The 27,840-nt window shown below is 45.0% G+C and overlaps 1 protein-coding gene across 2 annotated transcripts in view; it reads right to left on the bottom strand.

Annotated features, from left to right (window-relative positions):
• The window catches only part of RAP1A (RAP1A, member of RAS oncogene family), a 32,701-nt gene extending 6,212 nt beyond the window's left edge, over positions 1-26,489 (bottom strand). The window contains exons 1-6 of one of the 2 annotated variants that reach the window (XM_027895159.1): positions 26,368-26,489; positions 11,073-11,141; positions 7,611-7,694; positions 4,925-4,993; positions 3,416-3,472; positions 2,651-2,791 (exon numbers count right to left, since the gene is read on the bottom strand). In XM_027895159.1, coding sequence (XP_027750960.1) covers positions 2,651-2,791; positions 3,416-3,472; positions 4,925-4,993; positions 7,611-7,667 — 324 coding nt within the window. In that variant the 5' untranslated portion in view covers positions 7,668-7,694; positions 11,073-11,141; positions 26,368-26,489. Of the gene's footprint in view, positions 1-2,650; positions 2,792-3,415; positions 3,473-4,924; positions 4,994-7,610; positions 7,695-11,072; positions 11,142-15,089; positions 15,101-26,367 lie in introns of those variants that run through there. The other variant, XM_027895160.1, reaches the window with a different exon arrangement.
• Between the last annotated feature and the right edge of the window lie 1,351 nt (positions 26,490-27,840).

Raw genomic sequence — 27,840 nt, 5'->3', positions numbered from 1 at the left:
TCATTCTTTGAACAGAAAATGAGGACTTTCCAGCTGGAAAATAAATCATTATCCGCTTCCTTTGGTAATTTGCAACACACTGTGTGTGTTTTTAATCGACTTCAGTGTTAGTGTTTGTAGTCTCTTCCCAACACAACTATGCTCAGCATTAATTTTTGTATTTAAAACTCACACCCATTAGAAAATGATCATATTTTTATTTTTGAGAACTAAGTTTTACATACTACAGCAGGAACCTGGAGTCACAGTACAGATGAAAAAATTCAATAAAGCTCATTTCAAATCAGAGATCTACAGGATATTTACATCTATATCTGCTTAATCCCCTCCCTTGCTGTTTTCTATATAATGAAGAGAAATTTTCTCATCCCAAAACATGAAAATGTGTTTGTTCAGCAAAAAAAATAAAGTATATGAAGGCGTGAAATCGTAGGGCAAAAAGTGATGGGTAAGTAGTGTAGCTTTGAAAGACATGAAACTCTGTATAAGGGTATTTCAAAAGGTATTAACTCTTTATCACAGAGCCAAAAATGGACTTTGATTACCAACTGCCTTCTGATCATTTACTATTTCATGTAGAAGATTGGAATTTAAACTTTGCCAGACATAGATAATTTAATAGTTTATGCATCGGGACTTTAAAAAAGACACATTCTGAAACTACTTACAGGAAGGAGTGCAGGCAGTAACTCAGCAGAATGTGGCTTAAACACTCAAAAGGCTCTCAAGCTTGGATTCGACAAGGAACAAGAATTAAATCACTGAAGTAAAAAGGAAAGCCACAGAGTCCACTGTGGGATGAACCTGCCCAGCTTACGGTGCAAATTCCCTCCAGAGAGTGAGGCCAATCCAGGACTCCTGTTACCAGGGATTTACCCCAGAATAATCCCTGCCTAAATGAAAAGCAGTTCTGCATAAATAGAAGTTCAGCTTGTTAAACCAAGGCGGGAACCAAAGCCCTTCAAAGCCAGGTAATCAGGGTACGGGACGATGATGGGGATCCAAGGGGAGCAGCTGCCCTGGGAGCTCGCCCTGGGCCCCCAGAGTTCTGCTCGTGGCTCCAACTGCCTTCTCCTGGATGGAGATTTGAACACAGCACACATGGGTTAGCCAGGATTGGGCCTAAAGAGGTGTCCTTCCCCTGTGGGCAAGAATTCTGGGAGCCCAGCACAGCCAAAACCACCCTGGAGGGATGCACAGCAAAGGCAGGGGACACTTTGAGCTGCTGGTGGAAAAACATGGACCATCTTTATCACATTCCTCGGGGGAAACACTTGGTTACATTATCAGCCTCTCTTGGAGGATGCCCACACAGAGGGAGAGTTCCCACACAGCCTCCACGGCAAAAGCCACCTGGAACCTCACCTACATCCCACCTTTAGGAACTCAAGGCCCACCAAGGAGTTCCAGGAGTTGGGGCCTGAACTGGAAATATGGCACATGGTTTTCTTCTGTCCTACAGCACTGAATGCAAGCTATCTACATGTAATGTTTCCTTATTTTAAAAAGGGCTTAAAGCAACTAAAATTACAACCTTGCATCAGTGGCTAAGACTCTGGGAGAGTTAATTATTTAATTCATGCAGCTCTGTGGCCTCCTTTGAAGAGAACTGTTGAGAGCTGAAAAGCCCCGGGGCTGTGAGGGTGCTCACAGTGCCACTGCCATTGCCAGGGACAGGCACATCTGCAGCGCAGAGCTGGACCATCCCTGCTCACACACAAAGCCCTGAACATTCTCCTGTCCCTCAGGAAGGGACAAGGACATTTTCATACAATAAGTCCCACAAAAGCAGAGCCCGCGCACCAGGAGGACTGCACAGCTGCAGGGAGGGTGGTGAACGTGGTGCTGGTGGTGGTGCTTTGGGTTGACTGGACTTGAGGATCTCAGAGGACTTTTCCACCCTTACCAATTCCAGGATTCTAAGGGAATTTCTGCTTCATGCCACAAGACCCAGGGCCACTTCATCTGCAGAGCTGAGCGCTGGACAGGCTCCCACCCCAGCCCCCTCTGACACTGCCCCTCACGCAGGGACACGAAACCAAAGGAGCCCTCAGTGATTTCCAAAAAAAGGCTATTAATCCTAATGACACTTAAATGACACAGCACGGTCTGGTCACTGAGTTGACCACGCCCTTTCTATTTGCAGTTCATCAGCTCGGCTCATGACACAGGGAACAGCACTGCCCTGCTCCAGGGAATTCCCAGCTGACCTTTGGGAAGTGTCACAGCTTTGCACTTCAATTTTTCCCCCAGACATTTGGGAATAGCAAGGTTAGTCTCCACAGCTGCAGATCTACCAGCAACATCGGCAGCAGAGAGTTCAGCTATTATTTTTCCTTAACTTTGCTAAAGCACAGAGAAGAAAGAAAATGCAACTACTGGAAAGGAGTTAAAAGGAGAAATAAAAGAAATAACGTCGTTTTCAATCAACTCCCACCGATTCCAAAGGCTGTCAGACTTCCAGGACACGGGAAAATCTGTTTTCATTATGCCCCTTAGCAGGTGTGAGGCCTCAGACAACAACACTGAGGGAACTTATTCAGCACACACCAAGAATATTCTCTGAAAGAAACTTTGCTCTCAGATTCCTGTATGTTTACCACAAACACTTTTTAACCATTTGCAAGAGGTACCAAAACATTCCACTTACATCTTCAGTGTCCTTAACCCGTAAAATCTGTTCCCGCAGGTCCTGTAGGTCATTAAACGTGGACTGTGCTGTTATAGAATATACTAGTGCAAACCCTTGCCCATTCTTCATGTAGAGATCCCTCATGGCTGTAAATTGCTCCTGTAATCAAATATTTTTTAAAGTAATTAGCCAGTGAATGCAGCTAATGAACAGTTACAAAGGAATACTTCTATTATACTTGAGGCGAGAACGTAGTGCCACACAACGTGTGGATTTACATATTTTCCCCTCTCAGAAATCCACTGAAGCATGGAAATTTAATAAAAGCATTAACACATCTCTTTCCCTTTGTTTTTTTTTTTTTTTTCCCTAATAGACAAAAGGCCTTCTTGAAAAAAATGGGAAAAGAAGGAGAGTAGCAACAAACATCTCTGCAGATGGACTGTTGTACGTCCCAACCACAAAGTATTTAGATTTGGGTGATATATTTTGCAGTGATCTCTCATTTATTTGCTGATAAGGTGTTAACGAGACGACAGTGGATGGCAGAGAAAAGGTGAGTGGCACAGGAGGCACCAACCTTTGTGTCCCAGCACCGGGGTACCAGCTGGGGAAGGGGCTCACAGTGCCTTTGGAGGGGCTCATTCACCACACTGGGCGTGGGTTATTTAACAAAATCCTTCCACTTAAATTACTGCAGCTGATTAGTTGGTTTTGCTTGGGCAGGATTATCATTCTTAACAAAGAAACTCCACAGCCATCAGAAAAAGAAACCAGACTTACTGTCCCTGCTGTGTCGAGGATCTCAAGCATACACTGTTGACAGTCTACTTCCACTTGCTGGGGAAAAAAAGAGAAGAGACAAACACTTAAAACTAAAATATCCGAAATGGGGCAGGCAGGAGGAACCTCAGCTTCATTTTCACTCCTGCCACAAAGACCTCCCTAAGCAAGCCAGGCACCTGCACTTCCCCAAGGCTGAGCAGCACTGCTATGAGAGGATTAATTACGCCCCAAGCCAGGCATTTGGGTCAGCTCACATGCTCCAGGACTCCCTTCATTACAAAGGCTTAAATGAGCAGCTCACTGTAAACATCTCAACTTAAGTGAGATTGTAAATATCCTGACTTAATCCACTCTTCCAAATCAAGGGACGTCAAAACTTGGGAGTTTTCTTTGCTGCTGGGGGAGAAGGGAGTAAAGGAAGAAAAGAAAAAGCAAAATATTTCAGGGCCCTCACAGTCAGGCTTTGCAAATCTGAGAAGTTTCTCAGATCCAACAACGGTAATTCCAGGAGAGTCAAGAAAATTTAACAGCAGAACTGATCCCACAATTTACACTCGACTGTCACGGGGCACAAACGTTACAAGTTTTTGTTTTATATGTTTTGGTGCCTTTAATGATGGTGACATTTATGCTAATCCCCAAAACAATGGGTCACTTGACATCAGCGCAGGGAAGAAAGCAGCTCTGTGGATGGAATTACGTAAAGACCACAGCTCAGGGGTCCTGACAAGGACTTTTGCTCAGCAATTCCAACCCTGCATCCAGAACAGCCCCAAAGAATTCCACCTCCTTCAAACCACGTTTGAGTTAAGTGGCAAAACAGCAGTTCCTAAAAGGGAACACAGGGCAGGTGCTGTGCTCCAACAACACAACCTGATCCATCAGGGGGATATATCCTGTGTAACAACATCCACAGAGCACACACGGAGCAAGTATTGACATATTTATGTCTTGAAGGAGTAACTATAAATCAAATTACAGCAAACAGAGCTGAGCAACAGCCCGACCCTGCTTTGGCTGAGCTGTTCCTGTTCCCAGGCATCAAGCAGAAGGCTTGGCAGGAGGATGGGCAGTGCCACCAGCACAGCTCATAGCCCAGGGCAGGTGGAAATCAGGGATGGTTCAGGAAAATAACACCAAATTTCTCTCTGGGCAGGTGTAGTAACCTCTAAGGAAGAAAGGGGTAATGGAGGGTTAATCCTCCTTTTAAACAGAACTAACTTAAGAAACAGCCCAATTCACAGCATCATCATTCCCTGATAATTCAGCTTTCCTGTAGCTGACACAATTTGTCTGATTGCATTCAGAGGCCCTAAGCCAAAGGAAACCACCTGCATGAAACCATTTCCAAGACTGATGTTCTTCCATGTATCCCTTTCCTTCTGCTGTTCTAAGCACACACAACATTTCCTTGGGAAAGACCCTTCTCATTCTAAAAGCTTCTGTTGCATTATTAAAAAGAAAGTTCTGTGAGACTAGAAAGAAATAAAAATGATGGTATTTTACCTTTCTGTATGAATCTTCTATTGTTGGGTCATATTTTTCGACAAAAATTCCCTGAACGAACTGTACAGTCTGGGGAGAAGAGGAGAGAAGGGAAAAAAATGAAGTGAACTGAACACAACCAGAAACATTTACCAAGAAGTAACAAAATCTAAATCTAATCTAAATTTACCCTACTTCAGCTTGAAGCCATTCCCTCTTGCCCTATCACACATCTTGCTGCAAACTGAGCAGCTCCTCATGATTTGCTTTCTTTTAACATCAGAAGAAATGACTTCTAGTACTATCTACCCCATTTAAAAATCATTCTATATGACTAAATAAACATATTTTACACCCTAATGATCAAAGCCTCAGCTCCTCCAGTGTTTTCTTGTCACACTGAACAGCTGTCCCCGTCTGCCTGAGATAAGAGATCTCAGCAAAATCATTCCAGTAAGAAACCACTGAACGTGGATGACAGCGTTACATCAACAACAAAACCCAACAGCAGGAATTGTAGGTTACAGATTGTATTTTAGGATTGCTACTGGGTATTTTAGGGTATTTGGGTTAGCCCAGCTGCTGACCAGGAGGCTTTGCCAGGAGGCTCACACATGAGCACTGAAGTTGGTCACATCTGCACCACTTTATTTCGGGAGCTCTGTGAGTGTGAGAATCTGACAAACCACTCACAATACTGAGCCTTTCTTCTACAACACTGACAAGATTTCTTTTATATCTGCAATTACAGCACTACTCTGAAGGAAAATTAACTGAACCCATGTATTCTCTTCTCAAAATATTGCAAATAAATCACAGTCCTAACTTTTGTTCTCTCAACTGTGTTCACACAGACACCAATTACAATCCCAATTATGACTATATTCACCTTAATCCATAACCTATTTTGCTATGTAAGATTCTTAATCTCTGATGAACTCTATTTCTATTGATTATAGCTGAAAAGAGAGGTTCAAGGGAGAAGACACAAATTCTGGGGTGGTTTTAGGTTATGTGTAGCTCCAAGAATTACATAAATTTCCCTTAGTTTGGGGTTCTGCATCCAAACTTTAGTTTCCAGTTCTGTGTAAGACTCTGGACGCTCTTTATGAAAATACTGTCACCCACTGCCACTCCAGAGCATTTTTAGCCTCAGAAATGGGGAGAAAACTGCTGAACAGGAAACCAAAGCTGCAAAATAACTGTGCCTGTGAAGGCTTTCTGCTATTCCAAAAGCACAATCAGCATCGTACTGGCACAGAAGAGTTAAAACAACAAGGAGGATCTGCAGTAAAACAACATCATATTGTCAGCCCCACTCTAATGAAAACACAGAGCTGAAAATCAACACCAACCTCTTTGTTGGACAGTTCAGTTTGTACATTTGGAAGAACGAAATTTAAAGCGACCTCCGTATTATTTTAAATCCCACCTTGTCACTTCTCCTTGTAAATAAGTACACAGTTAACTTGAAAGCTAAATATTATCCACTCTCAGCTGCTAACTGGCACTTATTGTGTGCTGTTAGAAACATAATGGATCTTATGTGGCACATGAGTTACAAAATATGCTGACTTAGCACTCAGACTGTCAAAAAGAATTCGACTTTTGTTTACCAGACCGAGTATTTGCATTTCAGCTGTTAAAAAAGGTAGTGGTGGTGCTGACTCAGACTTCAAGTGGCAAATAAGGAAATTCAGGTATGTCAGATGCTGAGTAATTCTTATGTACAGCATACTAATAAGTGCCCTGTTTTACCTAGTGAGTCTATCATAACAAAAGTAAGATAATCGAGGAGGTGCTGGTGGAAAAAAGTAACATGGATTGCTTAAGTTGCTGTGGAAGAAGAGAGCTTATAAAAAAATTGCGCCTGCACCTTGAGGGACCTCTGAGACACTACCACAAATTTGATACACCACTGAATAACCTTTCCTCCTGCTCATCTGGATTCTGCAGGTGATTTACCAGGATTATTACCTGGTTATATCAGCAGAACAAACAAGGGTGCACGACATGGAAGGCTGCTCAGCCATTATCACCCCCTGTGACAAGGAACACAAGGGCAGTTCCTTGTTGTAGATAACTTTACACTTGACCAGTTCTTTGCCTTTCTTTTTGCAGGGAGCTGTGGGGCTGATTGGTGATAAATGGGTGACAGGAATTCCTCTTGCAATGCTTGACTATCGACTCTGCTATGTAAACCTCTTCTTAGAAACAACACAAGCACTTAAGGAGGGCAAAGTGTCATCACTCTGCTTCTCCCTCTGCGCTGCACACACACTGGAGGTGAATTCTCATTCCACCCTGTGTTTTCAGCCCAGGCTGCTCATTCAGGATGGAAAACACGCAGCCTTCAAGGTGTGCAGGGCTGAAACCACCCCTAATTCCATTATTCTAATTCACTGCACAGCCAGATTCCACTTGTTGTTCCAGTGTAGGTTGGGTTTTTAATATTTAGACACAGATATTCAGTCTTTTACAACACAACACCCATGCAGGAAGCACACATGAAATACCATTGCAACAGCGATTAATCACCTCCCCAAAATCATGACACACCTCCACAGCTCCCTCAGCTGTGCAACAGTGAAGCCATGGCACGTACTTAAAGTCACACAAATATCCCAATGCATTAAGAACGTGGCCTGCAACGAGACAGTTGGAAGTTGGTGTCTCAGTTTCAGAACTTTTGCTCCCCAGAACTCACCAAAGCGGACTTGCCCACACCTCCTGAACCAAGGACCACCAGCTTGTACTCACGCATGGTGTGGCCTGTTCAGACAGCAACAATCTGTAAAGTAGGATTAAAAAAAAAAAAAAAAAACAGTTAAAAACACAGGCAGGCTCATGGCCCTGTGTCTTGAAAGCAGCAACACGCTCCCTTCACCAAGCAGTCCTGAGAGCAAGGATGTCTTTATGAACAGTTACGGTTTTTAATTTTCCACCTGGACACTCAGGTGGCCACCTCTGGCAGCCCAGTTTACATGAGATGCCCAAAGCTGGACCCTCAGCCTGATGGTGCTCAGAGAGGAAGAGGATGGACACACATGGTACAAACAGGGCACAGCCACACGTGCCCACTGCAGCTCCCGCTGCGTGTCCTCTGCTGCCTCAGCATTTCACAGCACAATCCACTGAGCGCTGCACGGGAAAATTAGATCAGAAGGATGCAACTGAGAGGTTTCTTCTCTCCTCCACCCCCAGCAGGGAAGGATTTAGGTCAGTGTTTTCTCTCTGGAAAAGGTCAGGCCCAACACAGGGCTGCCAAGGCAGAACCTCTCTGCTCGCCCAAGCACCGACTCTGCCTTTTTATGGAAATCTTGCGACTCCCTCGACTCCCCGCGCGCGCAGCACCAGAAAACTCCTCGTTCTCCTCCAGAGCCCCCGACAAATAAGGCAAATGACAAAGCTGGTGATAAACACTTTACACTATGTTTACATTAGAAGCCAGGCTGGGCTGTCCCGAGCCACGGAGCTCGAGCAAACAATGACCTCAGCGGCGAATTCCCCCTTCCCAGCGAGACAGAGCTTCCTTCCCAAGTAAGGCTTCAGAGCCACGAGTGCAGTGAGCCTGGGCAAGCTCCACTCCTCAAAGGCATTTCAAACTAGCAGGATTGATGGGATCACTGGCTACAGCCTTTGAAAAAGAAAAACATGTTCCGAGGAGTTTGATAATGTATCACCTTGTCGACTGCCGTTAGGGAGGCTGCGAAGAGCAGGGATTGTATTTTTAGCTTTGCAGAGTGGAGAACTCCCTGACAATCTGTGTCTCAGGTTTATATAATCATTAAATCGGGACAGGTTCTATCAGTTCAATTCCCAAGGGAAGCTGGAAAACAGAGGGTGAAGAGGAAAACCCAACGAGCTGCTGCTCACCCATCTCCAGTCCCTGCCCGAGCTGCATCAGGACCAGCTGCTGAACAGGGCACTGGAGACCTTCCCTAAACATCCCAATTTATCCCTCACCCCTCAACCACAGCCTGTTTTATGGTTTAAATGTGACACAAGTACAGGTTGAAACAAAAGTAAAAAATCCCACGTGCAGCTGGGGAGAGACACACAAATTCTGTGTTCGGTTTTGCTCAACTTTAAGCTCATTTTTTAAGTCAGAATAACAGAAATAAAGGACTTGCCCGTGCTGAGTCACGTAGCCAAGCTGCCCTTCACTCACCTAAGCCTCAGAGAGGGAACAAAGCTGAAGTTATCAGCGCAGCCCATCATTTTAAGCACCTTGAGGACGTTTTTCCTCAACTCTTGAAGCCCACGTGAGCTGCAGTTGCTTAACTTCGTGAAAGTTGTGAAATCAAGTCAAACTGAAAGGGGTTTTCCAGAAACTGCCTGAAAGCAGAGCCAGCGAGGTCTATGCACTCTAGGACATTTACAGTGGGTTTGGCTAAAATTCCGGGAACTGAGAGCTCTTCTGCTTCAGCATTTCCCTGAGAAGTAACACTCGCTTCCTTTCTTTCAAAAATCACGATTTCGGATGGGGAGGAGAGGGAAACTCCAATTAGCATTTATCTTCCCCTTGATAATCCCTAGGAATTAAAAGGCAATGCATTTTTTATAAAGCACCAGTGCATCTTATTGATCCAGTTTATCTTCCTCCTCCTACAGCTCCACAGTCAGTCCCAGCAAGGAAAACCCAGAAAGCAACCAAGCTAAGGGTTAAATTTAGCTGTGAACTCTTTCACTTCTTATTTATAGTAAAAAATACTTGTGGGAAAGTTTCAGCTGGGAGCAGTACAAGACTAACTTCTCATTTCTTGTCTACAGTATTTGCTGACTTTTTTTTTTTTTTCTTTTTTCAGGTGCAACAGGAAACCAAGATCCTGAACCACACGAGCCTCATTACTGTAAACCCCACACATCTTAATTATCTTGTAGCTCTTTCACAAGTATGTTAATGTTATCTGTTTATACAACATGAATAGAGTGCTCAAGAAATTACTATGCTGCATCCCAGCCAACTTTTCACTTGGCAACTGCTGAAGCCCACCTAAATACAGTCACACACAGCAGCATTCATTTCCCTCCAGAGCTCCCTGGAGTGGAGTCACATGCCGTGAAGCAACGGCCCCATTTCAAAATGGAATTAAATTATGGGTGCTAAGCCTTTCTTTGGAGTCAAAAAACAACAACAAAAAAAGAGAGCACGATCGCTGAGGAGCGTGGAAAAAAATAAACTGTAAATGTTGTGAAACTGCTCTCATTAGTTTGGAAAAAGCAAGAGCTGAGCGTGTCTCCTTGCTCCTTTTCCCTTTTCCCTTTTCCCAGGCACACAGAGCCACCAAGATAAAGCAGGACAACCACGGGGCACAGAGCTCGTGTCACACAACCCACCACTGCCCTGAGCAGCAGCAGCTCCCTCCTGCCTTCTCTGACCCTCCAGAACACCCAGCACCTGCATCACCTGCAGGGTAATAAATTACTAAGGTTCTTTTCAACTCTAATCGTGAAAAAACTTTGCTTCTACACTGGGGAACAGCTGATACATCAGAAGTAATCTCTTTTCTTTGTTCTTTAACAGGAGCATCTCTTCTCTGCTGCTGTCACCAACCCTGCCAAGGGAGCAACAGAAATGGATGTTTATCTATTCACAGCATCAGCCCCAAGATGCCCAGCTCCTTCCTGAGGGAAAAGTGATATTCTGGATAAAGAAAAGGTGCAGGATATTTGGTTTAATATGCAAAACTGAAAGGCAGAGGGTCTCTGGGAAGGACCAGAGGATGGAAACAAACACAAACGGGGCTGTAACCTGAAATGGGGCTCTGAGCACCCACACACCTGCATCTTCACTCAGCCAAAGCTTTGTGCACCCTCCTAAATGCACAAATCATCCTTCACCCTCCTGCAACCCAGGGGCTGAATCAGGGTAGGGAGAAGCAAAACTTTCAGGGTATTTCCCAAGCAGCGGAAGGAGCTGGGGGAGGGTGGTGGGGCCCTTCAGGACACAAACCTGATGCAAAAACTTGCTGCTTCTCTTACAAAAGTTTCAGCAGCTCATCCAGAAGTTTACAATTTGGGTGGTGAGGAGAGGGAAGCATAAACAAAGATAAGTGAACACAGCACTGAAAGAGAGTGGGTGCAGCAACTTTACTTATCAGCTGTCAACTCCAAAGTTCACAGAAATTTCATTTAAAATATTTTGTGAACACTAAAAAACTCCTACCTTGGCATAAAAGATCTCTCATCAGTGTTAGCAGCTCTACTGAAGGTCCTCCAGGCTCCCCACAAGGGACTGAAAAAAACCCAGAAAACATCAAAATAATTAATAATCTTTCAAAGACAGAGTTTGCAGTTCATCATTGAAGGGCTTAAGTCAACCTACCATGTTCCTGTGGACTTTTCCTTCCTAATATACTCTATGGAAGACTTCACTTAAAAAAGACAGGCTGAGGTCAAACCAACCCTGTCTGAGGTTCTATCAAGTGTGCAGTGTGTTTACAGAAAGTGCTATCAGAAACAAAGGAAAAAGATGTTTAAAGCAGCCCAACAACCTGAGTGATGCTAAAGGGGGAAAAACCATCACTTATCCGCTCCTGACTGACACTGCTGGGGGAAAATCCAATACAACACCTAAAAAATAGTGCAATTGCAGGGATCCACCAGGTTTGTTTCTTGTAAGGCGCACACAAAGCCCGTGTGTCTCCCCTGCAGCCGGGGAGCTGCACCACACGCCAGTGCCAGGCACAGGAAGCACAAGGCATCAGGTTCTGATGGTATCAGGGCCCCTCTGAAACGGCCAAACATCCTGTCCCACATCCCCCAGCCCTGCTGTGCCCTCGATGTCCCCCCCTCAGCCACCTGGCAGTGGCAGGATGGAGGGGACAGGCAGGTGTCACAGCGGGGACAGGACTCAAAGAGAAGCCACAAGCGGTGGGAAAAGCTGAGGGCAGAGGGGAGGGCACAGAGGGGAACCCAGACTCGACAACAGAAGCATCTTGGCAGGATTTAAACTGCCAGAGGGCAGGGGAAGATTAGAGACTGGGAAGAAATTCTTTACTATAAAGGCTGGGCAGGCCCTGGCACAGGTTGTTCGGAGAAGCTGTGGCTGCCCCATCCATCCCTGGGAGTCTCCAAGGCCAGGCTGGACAGAGCTTGGAGCAATCTGGGATAGAGGAAGGTGTCCCTGTCCATGGCAGCGGGTGGAACTGGATGATCTTTAAGGTCCTTCCCAACCCAAACCACTCTGGGATTCTGTGACAGTCCTTGAGAGCAGGACAACTCTCAGCACCACCATCCTCCTCCCCCAGGAACCCTCTGGCTCCTGCCCAATTTTTAGGAGGCTGTGACACCTGCAGCATCCCAGTCCTTTGTTCAGTAACACTGACACTGAACTGCTGCACCACTGGTACTTCAGTCATCACAGCACTGCCTCCAACAGGTCCTCTGTCTTTTTATAGGTTCAGCACTTCATCCTTTCTTTTCAAGGGATAAAAGAATCAGTTGTTCCTCTGGAATCATAGGAAGTTTAAATGAAAAGCTGCTAAGTTGCTTTTTTGAAAATATTTCCTTTTAACAGCTCTGTATCCAGCAATCCAGAGCCACCTTGGAGCCACAGGAATCAAAACTGTTTATAAACTGATAATGAATGTCATAAGCCTTGTCAAGCATTTTTCCAAATATAATAAGAAGTGAGTCTCCAGCAAAGCAGAGTTCATTCAGTCAGCTCTTGCTGTAGGTATTTGCTTGGATCCAATTTGGACACACCTGAAAACAGGGATTTCTCCTACAGAGACAGGCTCAGAGAGCTGGGGGTGTTCAGCCTGGAGGAGAGAAGACTCCAGAGAGATTTTAGAGCCCCTTTCAGTGACTAAAGGGGCTCCAAGAGAGTGGAAAGGGACTTGGGACAAGGGCCAGGAGGGACAGAAAAGGGTCAGGAGAGACAGGACAAGGGGGAATGGCTTCCCACTGCCAGAGGGCAGGGTTAGATGGGATACTGGGAAGAAATCCTTCCCTGTGAGGGTGGTGAAGCCCTGGCACAGGTTGCCCAGAGAAGCTGTGGCTGCCCCATCCCTGGAAGTGTCCAAGGCCAGGTTGGATGGGGCTTGGAGCAACCTGGGCTGGTGGAAGGTGTCCCTGCCCATGGCAAAGGGGTGGGATGAGATGGACTTTAAGGTTCCTTCCAACCCAAACCAGTCTGGGACTCCCTGATTTTGAGTGAAAGCACTGCCAGTCCCAGCTACAGGACTGGGGATGGACAAGGGCACTGACTGCCCTCAAAAAGCACAAGGCACAGCCTGAGTTTAAAAAAGGGTGAGAGAAAAGGAACAGAAAGGAGTGAGGCACAGAACGAAGCACAGAAACCACATCACCAGTTCCTAGAGACAACAAGAAACAGCCGCTCAAGGTGCAGCTTCCACAGCCACGGGCACCGTTCCACTGAGCTGCACTTTGCTCTTCCCCAGGAAGAGAGAAAGACAGGGAAAGGTGTCCCTGGGATAGAGGAGAGAGGGGCAGGGAGCAAGGACCACTCACCTGGCTTTAAGGAAGAGAGAAGAGAGCGACTCCTTGCTTGCTCATCGCCCCCACCTCCCTTTTTCTGATTTTCACCGGCGGAAAGCAAAAATTTGGGCATTTTCAAGAGGAAACGTGGCACCAGGATTTGGCGGATTTGGGAGAGGAGCGCAGATTGTCTGTGTGAACTCCAGCACCCCAGGGCTGGCTGTGCCACCCCTGTGGCCATGCCCTTCCCATTTCCCAGCTGAGAGGCAGATTCTTGGGATGTTGCAGCCACATGTCCCGGTTATTTTTATCCTGGCAGTTAAATACTGGATCGTGGCTACTATAAACAAACCTGTTTAATTTTGAACTTGGAAATGTGCTCCGTGCCAGGTTTTTTTTTGTTTTTTTTTTGTTGTTTTTTTTTTTCAGTCACTATAAACTAGGCCACGGAAAGGGCTGGATTTTCTTTTTTTAAAAGTGTCAACTAAACATTGCTCAATCCTCCACCAAAATCCCTTCATTACTCAGAGCCGTGTTGGCAAAACAAACCCAAATCCAGCACTTCTGCAAAGGGAAGATTTACAGCCATCAAAATCACACTTCAGCTGACAGATTCCCTCCACAATAAAGGAAAATCCAAACAAACAAAGAGAATGATCCAGCAGAGAAGGCTGGAAACACAAGATGAGGGGCTTTCCCCTTGGCTTCAACCAGTTCCAGCACTGCCCAGCGACAGCTCCACTCACCACCTGCTCCCTGATTTGTTCTACACCCTGTTCTTAGATATTAAATTACTCAATGAAGTCAAAAGCACATTAAATACTTCCCCAATGTTCATCAAAGCTGTCAGCAATTACACAATCGTTACACGGGAGCGACGGAAACACACCGGGAACAGGGATGGTGGATCCCAAATGAAAGGGTGCTCGGCTGGAAATCCCACAATTAATTAGCAGACACCTCCCCTAAAAAGCAGCAAGGCAAGCACTGCCATACATGACCCTGTTAATTAGCAGGGAATTTAGTCAATTGATAAAAATCACTGCCGTGGACTCACTTCCCCAAGGCAGTCAAACTCCCTGGCTTTGGGGAACAAGGAAAACCTCCTCCAGCTTTCCTGAGATCACCAACACCAGAAAAACGAGAGGGAAGAGGAAAAGAAACAGACAAAAAGACCAGACTAAGCAGAAAGCAGGACTTCAATGTGACTTTAAAGCACAATTTGACAAACTTCCACTCCCAGACACTGCATTTATTTTATTACTCATTATCACTGCGGTATCTGACACCAAAGTAATTGTGTTTTATATATTAATGTTACATAAGAGGAAACATATTTTATACATCGTGGCAGGAATCTCAGCCTCAGTTTTTTTAATTTCAACAGGAAAATCACTGTCATTTCCACTGACTGCTTTCAGGATCAAATCAAATACCAATCAAGGCAACAAATGTGTAATTAACTGTATCCACAAGGCTGGTGTAGGATGAGTCATGACCCCACTGCACAGCATTCCTGATGCTGGGACACATATCCCATCCCTCTTGGTTTAAAAGCTTTTATTCTCCTGAAGTCAATGCAGGACAAAACCTGAGTTATTTCTTGTAAAAACAAAGAAAACATTTTGTTTCCAGGCAGGAATTCATATTGCCTAATCAAACTATTTTATACCTCAGCAGCTTCAGCATTAGAAAACACGTATTTGGGATCAGGGACTTTTCTTGGGGGAAGCAAAAGAACACTGAAGAACTAAAGGAAAAGTTTAAGTTCCAATTCCTACAATAAGTGTTGGGAATTGCATTGAATCCTGAACCACTACTGTGCTAACAAGCACTATGAATCCACCATGATTGTGAAAAGTATAACAATATTTTTGTATTTGTAAAAGAGAAATTTCACCAATAATCAATAAACTTACAACAAGGAGGAAACCACATTTGTGTCTCCAGGCTGTGCATTCCCCATCCCTGGAAGTGTCCAAGGCCAGGTTGGATGGAGCTTGGAGCAACCTGGAACAGGGGAAGGTGTCCCTGGTGTGGAGTGAGATGAGCTTAAAGATTCCTTCCAATCCAAATCACTCTGGGATTCTGTTATCCCGTGTTTTTTATGACATACTTTGCCCAACTAATCAGTAATTTCAGTAAATCGATTTGGTTTGGTTTTGAGGGAGCCAATAAACCCAGAAAGACACAGCAAGAAGTGCACACCCACACAAAATAAAGCTGGTGACCAGCCAAATAAACAAACAGGTGAACAATGACATTGGTCAGGGGTGTCATTTGAAGTGTTAAACCAGAAAAGGCAAGAGACCGGCCTACAAACCTTGCATCCCTTCCCAAAAACTCAAGCCCCTGCCATGTGCTCCTCTGAGCCACATCCAAAGCATCATTCCCATGTTCTGTGCTGGGTTGGGAAGGTTCCTGATCCAGGGCCAAGGCCATAAAAAGCCTGGGCGAAGAGTAAAGTCCTCCAGCAACAGAGTCCTTCCGACTGCACTGTTGTGCTGAGCTGGAGCTTTGAGCAAATTAACTGCAGCCCACACAAACAAGGCAGAGGAACAAACTTCTTGGAAAACAGCAATAATTCTGTCATTCGAAATAGTCATTTCAGGCACAAACACACTGAGATGGGTCCTCCTCAGCCTGTAATCTTTTGTGCAATCAGCCTCACGCTGAACCTGCAATTTTAAACAACATAATGTTCACTTCCATGGAAGTGACTGCCTAATTATTCATTGGGAATTGCTCTGCTATTAGAAGCTCTCCAGGCAGGGAACAAGGGCTCTGGGCAGCCAAACCTTGCCGTGCTGAAACGGCTAATTTATGTTTTGTCCTATTGGTCTGCACTTGCAGAAAGTTGCTAGGGACATGTGCCAGGCAGACAAAGAGAGGGGAAAGGAAGCCAGCAGCAAAACTCAAAGGCCAACACACACTGCATCCCCAAATTAGAACAGCCCTCCACGTCACTGGTGGAGTTGGCAGCCGCCCCTCCGGACCGACTGCGGCACTGCTGCAAATTTCATACTAATGAGCACTGAGCTGCAAACAGGACAGCCAGCCATAAAGTGTGCAGACTGAGGGGAAAACAGACTCCTCTCAATTACTTATATACATATGTGCACACAGATATATAAATCAAACAGCTTATAGGAAGCATTGTGTGGCCGCAGGTCCTCCCGAGCGACACCGTGATCGCACTCTACCATTTCTCTCCTCCTCATCCAGACCTACTTGAGTATCTCCGAACTCCATTCAGGAGCTCTCAACAGCTTTTTTTGGGAAGAAAAAGAAAGGGAAAAAATACTTCCTTTCCCTCTTCCTCATCAGCCAAACAAGCAAATGTTAAAAGGCATCACCATTAAAAACAGCAGCCGTTTATGGGACTTCCTCCATCTGTTGTTTACTCCACCCCCAACTCGCCACTGACTTTTAAGTCCCATAAAGTCGCTGGGTTTTTTTTTTCATCTCTCCATTTTCTTTAGTGTGAAAAAAATATTTTAACCTTTCATAATACAGTTTAAATTCCAGACAGGCTCAAGGAGGCTCAATCATAGCAAAAGCCGAACTCCATTATACTTGCTAAGACCAATTTGTTGTGCTGATAGTAGCTTGGCAACGTTCTTCAGTATTCTTCCTGGTTTATATAATTAGAGTAAATAAGTGACATGAGGTAGGGTAGATTGTCACTGCCAGTCCAGCTTGGCACTTGAATTATTTTATTTCTGCAGTAACAGTACCCAGACACTCGTCATAAAGACCGGTTTGCCCTTATTTGGTCTCCAGCATCGAATCTTTGATGGAGAGAACGAGACAAGCTTCCCCCTGAGTAAAGGGTTCTTTGAAACTTCTCAGGTTGTAGAGGTTTAAACTGCTCTTCCAATGTATTTCAAACTGAAAAAGAGCAGGTTTAGACTGACAGAAATTCGACAGAATATTTGAAGTTGGAAGGGGCCCAAAAGGATAATCAAGTCCGACTCGTAAGTGAATGGGCCATGCAGGGAGGGAACCCACAACGTTGATGTTATTAGCACTGTGCTCTAAATAACTGAGCAAATTGGATACTGGGAAGAAATCCTTCCCTGTCAGGGTGGTGAAGCTCAGAGAAGCTGTGGCTGCCCCATCCCTGGAAGTGTCCAAGGCCAGGTTGGATGGGGCTTGGAGCAACCTGGGATAGTGGAAGGTGTCCCTGCCCATGGCAGGGGGTGGAACAAGAGCTTTAAGATCCTTCCAACCCAAACCATTCTAAGATTTCTACCCACCAGTGACAAATTCTAAGACTAACATTAAGCCTCTAAACCCACACTGTCTGTCAGCGTGGGCCACTTCCCAGCTTTCCAGGAGAAATTTACAGACTAATTTACAAATTCCCGAAAATATTAGGATTCCTTAAATCTTCCTGGCAAAGCTGCCACAATCAGTGTGTAGACACCGGATTTGGCCACGGGGACTGATCTAAAGGTCAGGTTTTCATCTGCAGCCCTGAGGTTTCCCAGTGCCTGGTTGGTGAGTGTGTGTGAGAGCCACAAGCAACCAAAGCCCGACCGTTCCCACGCAACCGCCGCTAATTAAACGCCTCTTTTAACAACCAATTTTTTTTTTTTTTGTTTTTGAATGAAAAGCCCCACTGACCATATGGCCACTTATTAATACTACATTTGTTTATCAGTTTAAATAAAACCCCTACAGCAACGAGTATCCATGTAATGAGGGCTTAAACACAGTTAACAACGGATGTGTGAAGTAGAACTGCACCTCTTGAAAGGGTTTCGTGGCAGATTTTAAGGCTTGATAGGAGCCTGAATAGCAGTAAAAGCACAGAATTGGCTTAAAATAGAGGCAAAAGTAACAGTTTCATTACCTTTCATAAAGCAATTAAGTTGTTTAATATGGTGCTTGGTCCTCCAGTATTTAGCTCAGCCTTTTAATGCCACTTCCTGGGGGGGGAAAGGGAGATGGAAACTGAGTTTTCTTTCATAAGAAAAGTGAAACTTTCTTCTCTGTGAAGGTTTTAACTGAAGGAATATTTAAATATGTGATTAACACTCCAGTGCTGGAGTGAGAACTATGAGGCCAGGAGTGTTACAACCAAACACTGAGCAGATCTGGCCTCTGCACTGGGGAGTGGGGGGGGGGTTCTCTGAAGTTTTTTTAATCCTCCTGAACCTGCTCAAAAGGGCAAACCCACTTTGACAATTCATCCTGGAATTTCCTCTGTGGAAAACAAAAGGTGGCACTAAAGGAAATAGCTCTGAGGGTTTAATCAGTTTTATATGAGCCATTTCAGTATTTATAGGTCAGGCTTGATTACAAGCAAAATAGATTGTTGCAGAGCTGGCTTTAAACATCAACAAAACCAAAACCCAGTTGGGCTCCTGCTCCCACGGAAGGGAGGACACATCCTACAAGATGAGCACCACTGGCATCAGCCAGTCCTTCCCCTCCACCTCACCAGCAGCATCCAAACAGGAACAACAAAAAAAAGTCTTATTTTTAGAATGTGCCTTTGAAACGACAAGATGCAGGGCAATAGGAAAAACAAAAATCTCTCCCGCATTAGTGTGTCCATTTGTTAAACACATGGCCTGGGGACAGCTGGTTCTGCACTCTGAGCCACAGACCTGGGAACACACCACACTTAATCTGAGTGTTAATTGCCATCACCCACCATTTCTGTGCTTTCCCTCTTGGGGAGGACACCTTCCCACCCAAAACTTCCAGTGAGACGCCTTTTCTCCAGCAAATCTAACAAATGCAACATCAGCCAAACCCCTGAGCTCATCAGGGGAACCATCACCGCTGGTTTAAAAAAGTTCCTAAATATATTTTAACTCCTGCCCATAAAAATGCAGTGGATATGGGCTTGGCATGAAAAAAAAAAAACCAACAAAAGCAGCTCCAGCATCTCGGCTCTAGAGACATAACTTAATTCTTCTGACACTTGCTGAGCCACCCCATCACCCAGCTCAAGTGTGTTTGAGTGCTAAATGGATTTGGACTCGACACTGTGTTTATGACAAGGGTTTAGAGCAAACAGTTCATTTAACAGAGGCTACAAAGTACTGAAAATACAGAACAAAGAACACTTTCTCGGAATCACACCACTGAGGAAAGTGCCCTGGAGCATTAAAACATCTGTTTGATCGGTTCAAATGAGATTCCTGAAAAAAGCTTTACTCTAAATTTGACTTTGTCCTAGTGTTCAATATGCCAATGCAGTGCCTTCACAAAACAAGGCAAAGCCATAATAGTACTGTAATCTCTATGACTTTATAAGTGATCTGATGAGTTAAAAGCCCTAAATGCATAAATATTTCATGACAAAGGCTGTCTGGAACCGCTTCAGTCGGTATCTTTAATCTTAATGTTATTTTCAACTACAATTACTGTTCTAATCCAAAGCAGAAAGCAACAATTGGCTGAATTTATTTTATCTTCAGCTGTATTTATTTGATAAATCCATCAAGATTTCTGCTCTTCAGGCCTGATACCCAATCTCTGTTACCCAGCACAGGACTAACATCAAATCCCAGGGTAAAGCAAGATGTGCTGGAATGAGACTCTTACCCAAAAACCCGAGAACTGCACCAGAAATAGCCTTACCCAGTGAACTGTGAGTTACTTCCAACTATCACGTGGTGAGTGGCACATAAAAAGATATTATTCTGCATGTCAGCTGTCTGTAATGAAAGTTTTCCTCTTCTCAGCAGCCCCTCCCTACAACTTCGAGTTTATTTGCATGAGAGAAAAGAATATTACATAAAAATACAACATTAAAGGCACTGCAACCAACACATCCAGCTCAACTGCTCCTCCCACATTCCCCGTGCTTTCCAGAGGTCTTATTTCCCAATAAAAATGTGAGAATTCCACACAGATTTTTTTTCCACTGGGATCAAAAATAATGCCAGTTTTCCTTCCAGAAGCAGCAGAGCCCCAGCTGCAGCCAGAGATGCTCAGATCCCTCACAGAGCAGATTTCCCTGCCATGACTTCACACGCAAGACCCCGATTTAAACATGACGAGTTCAAATTTTTTCGGTGTTAGAACACTGCGGAACACAACATCATCAAACCCAACAAATATTCCAACTTTAAAAAAAAAACAAAACAAAACAAAAAAACCCCAACCCCTCAAACATTCCAGCCAGCCCTGAATTTGCAGTTGTAGCCACTGACAAGTGAAATGCAAGTGTCTGTTTTCCTGTAACGCTCCAGCAAGCAGCAGTTATGCAACCCAACCCATTGACAAACACGGTGCTAGCAGCAGTGTTGTTTCCAAAAAAGCAGGTTTTCTGCAGTAATTTCTGAACAGGGCAGCAATCACCTCTCACAGAAACGCTCGTCCTGCTCGTCACCAGCGTGTTTTCGATTGCCTCACTTAATTATTAATAAAGATCTGTTTCAGCCGCTGCTGTGGGCATAGCCAGACCTCTCGCTTCAGTGCCCCAGCTGGATTTAAATGTTTTCCAGCTTATCAATATTCAAAATAAATAACAGAACGCAATGACTCAGGCCACCTGCTCCACAGGACTACTGGCTATTGCCTGGCTCCCCCAGATTTTAAGTCAAACAAAGTGAAATGGGTGAGAAAGTCAAGGCACTACCTGCAGCCATGTACTCCTTTTTTTTTTTTTTTCCTGTTTGTCTTGTTACCTGTTTCTTCCCTGTTAGAAAAGCCCTGTGGAGAGTCAGACTTCCCCCTCAGACAGATCATTTTGTTCATCAAAAGCAAACAACCAGCAGTTTTCAGAACACACCGAGTCTGGTTTTGTCAGCAGTTGGATTTCTCAATCCAAAAATAAAAAATAAATAAATAAAAAAAAAAATCCAATCCCTGGGTTCAGGTCAAGCCACTGCAGCTGCACTGGGGAAGTGCCTGTTCAGGTATAGCAGGTCTTTCCCAACAGCCAGCACCCAATACCTGCTGGACCACTCACACAGCAGGGGCAGGAACACACATCAAAACATCAAAACACCGTCTTCATGTGGCCACATTGAGATTCAGGCAGGGCCACCCGACCTGCTCCAGCAGCTGGCACGGTGAGAAAGAGCCCTGTGGCTCTGCTGCCATGGGAGAGACAGAAACACAAGAGTTTTAAAGCTCTCCTTTTTCACTTGAAGCACTGGCTGCTACAGGGGTGTGAGTGCAACCTGCCAGTGTAGAAGTTATAAACCCCAAAATGATTGGTGATCCAAACGAGGTTCTGAGGTGGTTTCTGGTGTCCTGTTCCTTCCCCCTCACACATACACATCTCAAAGGATATTCCCACAGCACATCAATGCAATTTAAGTTCAAATACACCATTTCTAACCAGGAATGTAACACCCAGTGGCTCCTCCCTCCTTCCCACAGCCTCCTCATCTTAATATCGTTAAATGGATTACTTGAGACATCCTTAATTATTGCAGTATTTGCAAGGGAAGAAGCCATCTCTCAGTAACCAGTTTCTGTCCCTTTGCAGATCAGAACTTGTTTCGCAGCAAACCTGGGAGTGAAACGGCATCAGAGGTTCAGCCCCAAAGTGCTTCAGCATAAATACCAAGAGCTGAACGTGTGTGTCCTGATGATGCTCTGCTGTCACTGGGTCTGTACAGCTCCCCCTGCACCCCCCCCCCCTTTCTTCAGTAAGGAGCTCAGAAAATAGGCATTAATTAACAAAATTATGCTATCACAGGAAAGAACAGGAAGCTTCTAGTAATGAGCCATTTAGCTCTGAAGGGTTTCAGTCAGACATGTCAAACCAGCTCACAGAGCACGTCAACAGCCACCAACAACATGCAGAGCCAGCTGAAAAACAAGCAGTGAAGACCCTCAATTTGTTGCAACAGAGTAGGCAGCTTGATGTAACTCCCATAAATGCGGGCTGGTTCTTGCCAATAACAACCTGTTACCACTGAGGACACAGAGCAAACAGTCACCTATTTATCCACCACCCTGAACAAGCCACAGGTCATGTCCTCTCCAGCTGTCACAGTCCAAGCTGAGCCACCACGTTGCCCCTGCTCTACACAGGAGCAAAGGACACTGCCCTGAGTCAGATGGGCTCAGGAACTGCAGTTTCTTGTTCTCAGCTCCTTCCCTCCATCAGCTGTGGTACCTCCACAACCGCGCAATGAGTCAGAGCAAGAGCTGGGCTGGCTGAAAATTACGTCTACATTTTTGGGATTAGCTCAGTTCTCAGCTTGCTGAGCTGCCTCAGCATCTACAGAGCAAGTAGGAGAGCAAAGGGGACACTGGTGGGTGTGACCATGAAACCACAGCCTGCAGCTCTGGCTTCGCTGAGCTTCCACCGCATCCCACCCACTCTCCCACACGGGACAACCATTCCACGCAAATCCCAGGAAACAGAGAGTCATCCAGACTGAGATGGAACTCCAAAGGCCTCTGCTACCACTCCCTGCTCCAAATGGGGCTTCGAAGTCAGACCAGTCACTCAAGACCTTGCCCAGTCCAGTTCTGTGTCTCTGCAATGACACAGGTCCCTGGGCAGCCACATCTCACCACGTATCATTTGGGAAAAATATCCTTTTTTTTTTTTTTTGCTCATGGAAAAACCCAAGTTATTACCTGCTCTGCCCTCCCAGGACTGTCACCCACAGCAAACCCCCTCTGGCCTGGGAGGATGCTCTGGCACCTGAGCAAAAGCAAATCAACTCAAAGCACACCGAGCTGGAGCCTCAGAGCTCACAATAAAGCCATTTAACCTTGTAGATGCTTTCAATCCTGGTGATGGCTCCATAAAATACAACCAAAACGTTATTTTTTATGTACTATAACAAGGTTTCTCCTAAAAATCTTATGTTATTGGAATAAATGCTGTTGTTGAATACCAGGTCCACTTGCTAAACAGCAACCTTAGAAAGCCAGATACGGCTAAAAAAGCCAGCATTTAAAATTTTGTATATTTTATAAATCAAAAGCAGCCATACATTCTGGAGAGCTTGTTTAGATATAAATCAAGAAATCTTAAGGAGAGAGTTGGACATAAATACAGGCAGTGAAACAACAGAGAAGGAGCCACTTCAGAGCAAAATTGGTCATCAAACTGAATCCAGGCCACAACATCCTCAGTTATTTAGAGCACAGACTTGTCTCAAACACAAATTTAAACTCCATTTGGGTTGAGCTATCAAAGAACATAAATATAAGTTCTCCTTCCTGCAATAACTTTCCTAGGCAGTGCAGGACTTTTAGGGAAGACAGCTAGAAGCCCCACTGAAATACAGAATTCCTGTCCTATGCCTGGATGCTATTTTTTTTCAACATGAGGTGTATATTCAGGCTAATCAAGGTTATTTCTATTTCAACATATTTATATAAAAAGCGCATTAGGTAATTTTTTTTTTTAAATATCCTTCTTACACAGAACCCATTAATGAAAGTGTATCATCCTCACACTTGTTTTAAGCCCTTCTCCTCTGCTATAATAGTTCAACAGCTCTTGATTTAGCCAACACAGCTGGTTTTTTGATTCTAATATTAGAGTTGGAGACACCAAACTGGATCACTTGGGCTCCTACTGGGTTCTTATTGAATAAAAATTCAACAGTGGGAAAGCAAAGGAGTTCAATCTATGACCTGCCTTAACTCATCTCACTGTGAGGCTGCAGAAGGTGAGTGATTGACTACCACTTCTAACAGCAGAGCCCAACCACTCTGGGACATGTTTTCCCCATAAAAATGGTGCCTCTCTCCTTGGCCTGACTAACCCCACCTCTCACCTGTGTATGGAGGATTGGAATAAACTCATTTTCATAACTCTGAGCTCTATTTCACCGTTTGCATTACATGGAACACACTGAAGTGGATTCCAGCTTCAGGACCTGAAGGGGTCCTACAGAAAGGTGGAGAGAGACTATTTACAGGGGCCTGGAGTGACAGGACAAGGGGGAATGGCTTCAAGCTGACAGGGAGAAGGTTTAGATTGGATATTAGGGAGAAATTCTTCCCTGTGAGGGTGGGGAGGCCCTGGCACAGGTTGCCCAGAGAAGCTGGGGCTGCCCCATCCCTAGAAGTGTCCAAGGTCAGGCTGGAAGGGGCTTAGAGCAACCTGGGATAGTGGTCTGGGATCCTCTAACAATATTCCATGACATCTGCAATCCCAGCAGGAGGAATTTGTATTTTGAGTCTGCTGAGTAACAGCCATGAGGTGACACAGCTCAAGTGTTGATCCAACCTGTGCTTTAGGAACAAAAAGCCAAGTCCTCCTTTATCCTTTGTGTGCTTCCAATGAAGGATATAATCCAAGGAGAAACCTGTTTGGGAGGTGAACTTTTCAGGACATTAACTTCTTACCCAGAGAGCAGTCTAGGAACACAAATAAATCCTGCCTGCCACCAGACTCCAGTCCTGCAGTAAATAAACCAAAACACCTCACCTAAGCTTTAGCACCTGAACAAAGACAAAATAGTTCAGCAAGATTGACTTGTCTTTCAGAAAACTTTTGGGCATCCTTACTTATCTCTGCCATTAGGTGTCATGTTTCCAGCAGCAGAAGTTTTTGCAAAATGCAGACACAAACGTGTAAGTGGAAATTTGTCGCTGGGATTTATGAGCACCCTTTTAAGAAGATGCTTCCATTACAATTCTGTTTAATTTCCCATGAACTATTGAATGAAAGAGTAAAAGCAAATCAATAACTATTTCAGAGCACAGGATAAAATGAATTCAGGCTGTACTTTAACCACCATCCTCACTACCTCTTTAAAAAACTAACACCAAACCCATCCCAGATAAAGGCCAAAAAAAATCCAAATCTAACCCCAGGACTTGACTGAGTTTTAAAAGTTGTGTCTCCCTTGAACCTGCTTCTGCAGAATTAAATGCACAAAGTTACAATTTGACTGACATTTAACATTAATGTGGCTCATCAGAAATTAAAAAACAAAGTGATAAAAAAGGAACTCTCCCATATTATCCTAAAAAACAAAAGACTTCATCAGGATCCAGAGCCAGCTGAGTTGATTTCTGGAGGCTTGAAAGTAACACCAGGCCAAGGACAATTCTGAATTTCAAACAACTACAAGTAAAAACCATCTCAAATATAAAGACTAAAGATTAGAACTTGTGTTATGTTCAGAAGAGTCACTTCCTTTTTTTCTAGGAAAACAGATAACACGCTCCTGTTCTCGGAATATTAACATTCCTCTTCAGGATGATTTTTTTGAAGCCTGTGAAGCTGCACAGAAGCAATCTGTTCCCTAAATAATACTAAGCCCAAGTTCAAAGTGCCACCGAGTACGCTGTGCACGTGCACAGCACAAGAAGAGACACTGCAATATATAGCACAAACAAAGTTTAGAGTTGTTTATGCCCAAGACGATGATTCAATACACAATTAAAACTTTCATGTTTCGAGTACGTCCACACGCTACACTCCAGCTATTTAATTACCCTTCAGGTTTTTTTGTTTTAAGAACAGCCCTCAGACTGGATGAACAGCCACGAAACGCATCACTAATAACCTATGTCTGTATATTTGCAGCTTATGCTTTCAAATATAAACTTTGTTTTTGCTGCGCTGGGTAAACACCGAGTCTCCAAATAAAAGCATTACCGTGTCACCAGACTTAACGCTGCGCTGGTAATTCAGCCCTTTTGGCACACAGATCCTCTCAGAACCTCCAGCAAAGCTACTTACCCTAAAAACGGCCACGCCAGAGCCAGGACACGTGACGGCAGACACTGCTCAGCTCCCTGTGAGCCCTCAGAGTGACAACTCCGCGCTCTGACACCGCTGGGCCTCGAAATGTCACCACGTGGCCCCTTCACCAGACCCCAGTGCCCTGCTGGGGGCCTCATAACCTCCCCAAAGGCCCTAAGAAATACCTGCTTTTAAGGATAACTCGGTCTCTGTGGATGATCTGGTGGCACACAGACACTGCGCGGCAAACGCTGCGCACGAAAACAGTTTATTTTTAGCAGCGAGCGCAGCGCTTCCTGCCGGCTCCACCTTGGAGAACGACGCACACACGCTGTCACCCTCCGCTCCAAAACTAGGATTTCACAACTTCTGCTACCTGCCACAACAGAGGGAGGGAAGGGACAATCTGCCGAGAGCTCCAAGTGACGATTTCCCAGTTTCTAACTTGGCACGAAGAACTTCTGTTGGAATATGCTGTCAGTCTTCGCCCGCGTCAATAAATCGATGCCTTTTTTCCTGCCACGGCGATGAACAGAACATTAAATGTTTTTATTTATCCCACTGATTTTTTTTTTTTCCATAGCAACAGGATGTGAACATGGCATTCCCAGCGTAATGAAGTCCCTATAGCAACGTGATAATGATGTCAGAATAATCAGACAGCAGTTCATACTTGGCAAAATACATCGCTTCCACGAATTCAAAAAGTTGCAGGGAGCACAAAAGTTGGGATGTTCCACCTGAAACTTCCCCCTAAGCTGGCTGATTTTGGATAACTTCTCATCGAAGGCACAGACCTTTGCTAATGCACCACTTTCGGTTTCTCCGAGCTCCATCCGTTACTTCCTGAAAGTCTCCCAAATTCCCACACGAAAACCCTGTTTTAATGCTGCTACACCAGTGGGAGTTTCTGACACACCACTCCAGCAAGAAAAAAGCAACGACACGAATCCCAACAGTGACACATTTCACGGCAGACAGGCACTGTCAACTGAGCAGCCGCTTCCCTTAACTCAACTCTTCAAATAGTCTGGTGTCTCTTTACGTGGAGCAACACAGCTACTCAGAGAGAATCACAACAGCCACAGGAATGACAGAGTGCTGATACAATACTCCAAAGGCAGACAGGCGTTTTCAAGTCAAACAACTATTTTAAGAAATATTATCTCCCCTGTTAAGCTACCGAAAGGAAAAAAAAAAAAATAGAACAGAGTATTCATGATTTGCCCTTCCTGTTTGCAGCTCTTTCCAACCAGTGAGCAAAGCAAAAGCCAGGCGCCGATTCCAGCTCTGTGTCAAAATTGGTTTGTCCAAACCCCAACACTCCTGCTGAGAAAGCTTCACAGGAATCCTCGCACCAAAAGCACACTCACTGCACCTCAAATATCGCAAGCGAAGGCGCCGATTAACGAGAAGTCTCTGAAACACCAAAGTTTCCCTACGCAGAGAACAGTTTCTCTTTAAAGTGACCGAAGGAAGTGCAAAGAAACCTTTCTGGAGCTGATGTGGTCTGAGACAGCTGGTCCTTGGGCTGGGAGGACGAGGGTGGGTCAGGATGACGAGGGTGTGCCAGGAGGATGAGGATGGACCCAGAGGATGAGGATGGGCCAGCGCATCGCTCCACATGGCCCACGAGGGGCTGGCCCCCTTGGCTTGTCCCACCTGCCCAAACCTCCTGCCGCCCAGCCGGCGTGGAGAAGCGAGGGTGCTGGTGAAGCCTGTCCCTTGTCCTGCCATCCCCCTGTCCCAGCCCACCCTGGGTACCCTCCATCCTCTCTCCCCCTTTACCTCCGGTGGTCCCGGGGGCCGGCACCGCACAGCCCCCCGGACACCCCGGGGTGCAGCGAGC

The sequence above is a fragment of the Empidonax traillii genome, unplaced genomic scaffold (assembly GCF_003031625.1).
Source record: "Empidonax traillii isolate 1590-97213 ecotype Southwest subspecies unplaced genomic scaffold, ASM303162v1 scaffold451:size1465578, whole genome shotgun sequence".
Lineage (NCBI taxonomy): Eukaryota > Metazoa > Chordata > Aves > Passeriformes > Tyrannidae > Empidonax > Empidonax traillii.
This window is presented reverse-complemented; position numbering and strand designations above follow the sequence as displayed.